This window comes from Egretta garzetta, unplaced genomic scaffold (genome assembly GCF_000687185.1).
Source record: "Egretta garzetta isolate BGI_Z169 unplaced genomic scaffold, ASM68718v1 scaffold163, whole genome shotgun sequence".
Lineage (NCBI taxonomy): Eukaryota > Metazoa > Chordata > Aves > Pelecaniformes > Ardeidae > Egretta > Egretta garzetta.
The window spans coordinates 5,142,650-5,148,656 of record NW_009259308.1 but is presented as its reverse complement, the minus strand read 5'-3'; the positions used below and the strand labels follow the sequence as shown (position 1 = coordinate 5,148,656).

At 44.0% G+C, this 6,007-nt stretch overlaps 1 protein-coding gene across 1 annotated transcript in view; it reads right to left on the bottom strand.

Moving 5' to 3' along the window:
- Window positions 1–1,557: 1,557 nt before the first annotated feature.
- Window positions 1,558–6,007, bottom strand: part of DOCK7 (dedicator of cytokinesis 7) — a 111,468-nt gene continuing 107,018 nt past the window's right edge. Inside the window, 5 exon segments of the mRNA XM_035891753.1 lie at window positions 1,558–1,771; window positions 2,853–2,959; window positions 3,852–3,995; window positions 4,896–5,132; window positions 5,814–5,903. Of these exon segments, the coding sequence (XP_035747646.1) occupies window positions 1,558–1,771; window positions 2,853–2,959; window positions 3,852–3,995; window positions 4,896–5,132; window positions 5,814–5,903 (792 nt within the window).

Sequence of the window (6,007 nt, the reverse complement as noted above, 5' to 3'; positions counted from 1 at the left end):
AGTGGCTGAGGGAGAGAAAATACAATGATGAGCTCATATTTTCCATGATGAAATAAGAAGCCTCATCAGATGAATGATTCTGTGCCTGATTTCCAGTATTTTCTACAGCTGGCTACTACAAAAATTAAGTGCACTGACATTAACTCATTTCTTTGCAAATTAATTGGTTTTGGGTCTGTATCTGGGATCACTTAACTGCCCAAGGTTTACTGACATGAAAGCTGACAGTTTAATTCATGTGTACGTAGAGAAGCAGCACAAACCAACTGCAATACTGAAATCTTATTTAAGTCTTTCAGTCAAATCTCTTAAGTGGAATTTGCCTGGAATACCTGTATTAGACTCCCTGCACAGGCTGAATTTCACAAGATTAGAAAATAATTACGACGACAAAAGTGCTTGTGAGGTTCCCACCAGGGTGGGGAGGGCAGCACTTTTCCTCCCACCCATCCCCAGCCAGTGAAAACTGACTCCAGGAGAGAACAGTGAGGACTCGTATGTGATCTGGGGAGAGCTTAAAAAGTCATGAACCTGGGTAGTAAGGAAAGGCCACCTCCCTGCAGTATTCAGCAGACAGAAAAATGCATCAAATTCAGCTACAGAAACATCGCTAAGCACTGCCACGTGAGCTAGGAACACTTATTTCCTTCTTCATTCAGCACTAAGTCTTGCTCCTTTTATAATGTAATTTTGCCAAGTTTCGATTTTCACAACGTTTTTTATGTTCCCTATTGCGCTTTACCTCTGAATGGCAATGACATGAGGAGAGGTTCAAAACCAGGGCTGTGTTCTCCTAAACCAGCAGCATGGACATGAGCATTCACAGAAATCTCCTAAAGGGTCTGTCGTTAAAAGCACCGTCACTGTCCTGCTCAGTGCCAACAATGCTCCTTCCAAAAAATAAGCCCCACCCCACTCACTGGTGTGAGACCAGGATGCCAGGGCAGCCTTGCTGGATTGCATTAGCCTACCTTGCTGACAGGGGACACAAACAGGGCTTGTCAAGCCAAAGATTACATGGAGCTGGGAAACACTTCTGCCCCTATTCTGGGAGCCAGAGCCTTGTTAGAAACTTTATGTGCCCAAAGTCCTGCTGCTCAGCCGCAGCTGGTGCCAGCAGATGACAGTGCTATGGGCTCTGACCTGCTTCATACATTCCCAGTGGGGCTTTTATGTTCAGTCTCATTGCAGATGAACAAAAAGCCCAGACTCCAGCTGATCCCTTTTCCAGCATGGAAGACAACAACTGTTGTTCCACCCCTGCCTGCCCTTGGAGCTTCTCATCCCAGTTCCACTGGGAACATACAAGTGTCAAAGTCCTACCACACTGAGAGTGGTTTTGAATCTAAAAAGAATGGGATGCAGGATGAAAAAAAAAAAATATCTCATTGATAGGAACAAAAGGAACCTTTGCAAACACCACCTACCATAACTGCTGGGAAGGGGATGTGCCCTGAGGTCAGGACAGAAGGGAAATGGGATGGACTCAGCCAAAAGAACCATAACTGAAAACAAATAGATGTCACAGGTTCACCAGGAAGATCAGACACCCCATTTTTACACCCTCCTTATCTCTGCTGAAAGAGTAAAATCAAATATCCACCTGTGGCAAGTGACCGGCAGCACTGCCTTATACAACTGTGGGATCTTTCTATTTATCAAAGGTTGGAGAGCTTCCTTTAACCGGTGATAATTCCTTTCAAGTTCTCGCTGATACTCCTTTTGGTCTGGACCAATCAGGCTCTTGTTCTTGCGCAGAGCATCTTCACATCTAGGAAACAGAAGTCTGTGAAACTTGGGCACATAGAAAAGGACCTGCTTGCTAGAGACTCATTAATCTAATAGTACAAAAAAATTCAGTGTGTGACACATAATATCCTTCTCTGTCTTTCTTTTGGGTAATAAAGACTCAGCTGAACCGGTTGGTGTCCATGGGGAAAGGAGAGGGATGTCATATTTCCAATTTCCATTTCACTTCCAGAGTGGCAACTCCTTTTTCATTATAATTTACTCTCCAGTTACATTTATCCTCCCTGAAGAGAAATGAAAAGCTGATCTCCACATAGCCACTTCCAGTCCAAGCGGATTTAAAGATGGATGGATCTACTGCTCTCCCCAGGAAAGATTAATAAATAGAAGGCTATGAGATGTTCATCAGGAACTCTTCTACTTAGAAAGATGTAATTTTAATAAATGGTATGAGAAGAACTGTATAGTCAATGCCACTTATTACATACAGAAAAATTACATTGCAACTGGATCTATTTGCACAGAACATCTTTATTCTAATTCTGGTTTTTTTTTCAATCTTTTTTAATTTTTATTTTTTTAATTGGTGCTTGCAAACAATGTTGGACTCAGACTGCAGTTTGCATTACTCAAGAGGAAAGCAGAGCAGCCAGCACATTTCTTGAGAGAATTCTGCCAGTATGCTTCCACTACGTTTGGAGAAATTCACTTCAGAAGGAAATTAAATCTCCTGGCCAATTCAGCAGTTTCTCCTGATCCTGCCAAGCTGTTGAGTTGATTTGTACCAGCGTGGCTAGTTGTATTTTCTGAAACAGGAACAGTTCTTCACAACTGAACTGTAATCACTAATTCATTCCTGATAAACAGCAAAGCCAAACAACTTCAGCCACTTGCTGTGACCTAAGTCATGGACCTGCAGTACCAGAGAAACAGGGAACCACCTGGGCAGCTGAGGAATACAGCTGCGTATGGGAACGGGACAGATGGAGTTACAACAAGAATACTCCCCTCTCCCGATACCCCCTGTGTTACTGTACATGTTCCTGTCTGATGTGGTACTAACAACTGCATCAGCAAGGCAGTTTGAAGACAATACTCCATACCTTTTCGTGAAGTCTTTGAAACAGAGCCGTAGCTTGTTATGATGTCTGAAGAGCTTTGGATCATTGGGTATCTCAGCCAAGAAAACTTGTGCAACTTCTAGTGGTCCCTTCAGGAGCAGAAGAGAAAAAATAAGTTTCTTGGAACCATCTGTCATATCCAATTGCTGGAGAAACTTCTTGCACACAGAAACATTCATAAAATGCAACATTTCCTTACAGAATGCATCTTGAAGAATTGCAGCTGGTAAATCTGGCATAAATCACCAAACATCATGACAACTGAATCTCTTTTAGGTTGGGTTTATTTTTTTAATAGAACTCTGCTTTTGGAAAACAGTGTGAGAAAATGCACAGATTCTACATTTGTTTTCTCTTATAAAGACTCTTGACAGAGTTTGCTCAACTCACAACTAAGACAAAGTTTAAACATCGCAGATGGAACCAAGGAAGTGTTTGCCAGCACTGCAAACTCAGCCCAGAATTTGAAACTCCAGCTGATTATTTTCCAGCTTGTGCATTAGTGGAGCTTTACTCAAACTCCCTCAGTTTTTCCTCAATTTTTTCTCCATTCACCAGTTTTGCTTTCCATTTTGTTCAAAAACCATTGCAGGACACAATCCTACTTCCACCCACCAGAGCCTGGCTAACCAAAGGGAAAGTACTAAATTTTTTTTTTTTTTTTTTTTTTAAGGGAGAAAGGGAGAGGGAAAAGCAGGCAGAAACAACTGTTAATGCCAGGAAGGAGCAGGTAACTGGGGGAGCAGGGCTGTCTCTTCTCAGCCACTTTCCAGATCTAACTGCACTTTCAGGACTCTTACTCAAATGGCAAAATCACAGACAGCAGCTGGTCTAGACCCACCAGTGACCTTAAACACATCCCACAGACTAAAGGGGGAAAAAAATCCAAGGTAACTTAGAAAGAAGGCCCAATGCTGAGCATCCACTGCACTGAGTGATAAGCACTACCCCAGCGTCTTCAACTTCGACAGCGATCCTCACCTGATTTACTGTGGTACCTACTGATCCTTGTAGCACCATCTGCAGCATCTTTGGGTCTGCAGGGTCTTGGTGGGTTGCAAAAGCCAATTCCTGTGTTTTCTTCTGCATGTCCTCTATGGCAACTTCAATGGGTGTCAAAATGATCTAAGCAAGTAGCAAGAATAGAGAACCCTTTTTATGGCTGAGACTGTCAACCAGACACAGGAACATCAAGAAAAAGTTTGATTTTTAAATGTGTTTCTACAACTGAGTACTCAAAAGCTTTCTAAGATTGCTTCTGAGGAGGCAAACTCATCTCCCTTTGCAGTCACTGCAACCAACTACCCACAGCTACAGCACTAGGTCAGTGCCTACACACCTGTAGGTTCCCTGCCTTGCATAAAAACGCATTTTTCATAGTGTCCCAAGCACAACATCAGTTCCTACCTAATCTCGAAAAATTAACATAGCTTTGGGATAAACCTCTCTATAAGGCCTGAGGACCCCACTGGCCTGGGTCCACTGAGACCATGCAAGTGAGATGTAACACAGAGCAACAGGACACGTTGTTCAAGCAGAATGAAAAGGAGCAGCCTGCATCACTACAGAGCTTACCAAGGGCCCTTGCGTATACCAGCTGCTGTGAGCTGGACACACTGGTGAAAGAGGCGGCAGGACATACTGCCATTTCTAAATTGGTCTGGTTTTAGTGGAGATTGAACAGGAACAGGGAAAAGTTCAATAGAAACAAGGCATACTTAAAATCAAAATAAAGGGGTCTCATGCACAGTCCCTGTGGTGAACAGCCAGTGCAGCTCACGAGGGCACTGTCTGCTCTCGCTCTCTGCTGTATTTCTGCATCTTTAGCAGAGTGGGGAAAGATAGACTAGTGATGGTCAGGAGGGTGCATCTGTGTTAATATGATGGTGTGAAGGGACATGGCCATGCTATCAAACTGCACATACAATAGTACATTATGCTTGAGTTTTGGCAACACCCACTTCCCTTAGTCTTGTATAATATTTCCCTGCAAACACAGGAAGCCCCTAAGAGCGCAGGCCTCACCTCCTCTTTGTGGATGACGTTTATCCTGGTTTTAATGTAAGGGAAAGCGTGGGATGTCGTCAGGATTGTTTTACGCTTGAACTGCTCATGCAGCTCCCCATGAGCTCGGCCATCCAGTGTGAAGGGCGTGCAGTACATGAAACGCCGCAAGTTGTAGTTTTTGTCGAAGTAAGTTATCCTGTCCTTCATCTCATATGTGTCAAAGTACGGCTCCACATAGGTTATCTGAATGTAGGCCTGCAGGAAGGAACCCAGGTGTGCACGGTGAGGTACAGTGCCAGAGGAGAAGAGCTGACTTCTACGCCCTGCTTTTAGCAGTGCAGTAACTCAGCCTGCGTTCTTTCCTCTTGAAGTCACCTCTGGAAGAACTAGGACTGTTTTTTGCCTTTACTCAGAAAAATCACACTCACGTTGACAGGGACTAGGGGTGCTGGCAGCTGCTCAGCAGCTTCTAGACTCGATAAAATACAGCTCACTGTACCTCTCCTCTTATGCGATTCATGTGAAGTGCTTCCGTCCTTTCCTTGCACATGATGCCCTGCCCTAAGCTGCAGTCTTGACACGACAAAATGCTGCAGTTACAAAAAAAGCCAGAGACCAGAGAATGGCAAACGCCCTCCCTTGCACTCAGCGGAGACTACAGAGAAAGGCACATGCAGCCTGGGCCTCTGCCGTCCTTTCGTCTCCTCCCTTGCCACCAATCACTACAGGGGCAGGGCCTGGGGCAGGGAACAAAATAGCTAATTCTGCATTCCTTTGCTGGGATGATTTTCCTCAACTCTCATCCCAAGCAGTCACAAGACACTTTGTACGTGGATTTCATTGACTGCTTGGTGAAATTCAGGGCAGGATTTCTTCCACTGCATTTGTATACATTCAGGACCAGTTCTACTTCTAAAGCTGTATTTGTGTTCTTACCTTGTTAGGATCTAGTTTACATTTGTCCACAGGGTTTGAGTCCTTTATGACTTCAAGCACATCTTCACCAAACCGTTCTCCGTAAAATCCCTACAATCAAGAGCAAATGCATTGAAAGAAACCATCAAATGCAGCCAACAGAGATGGGGGTTGGAGAGACAAAGGCATATTCAAGGTAGGTGAAGCTCCACATG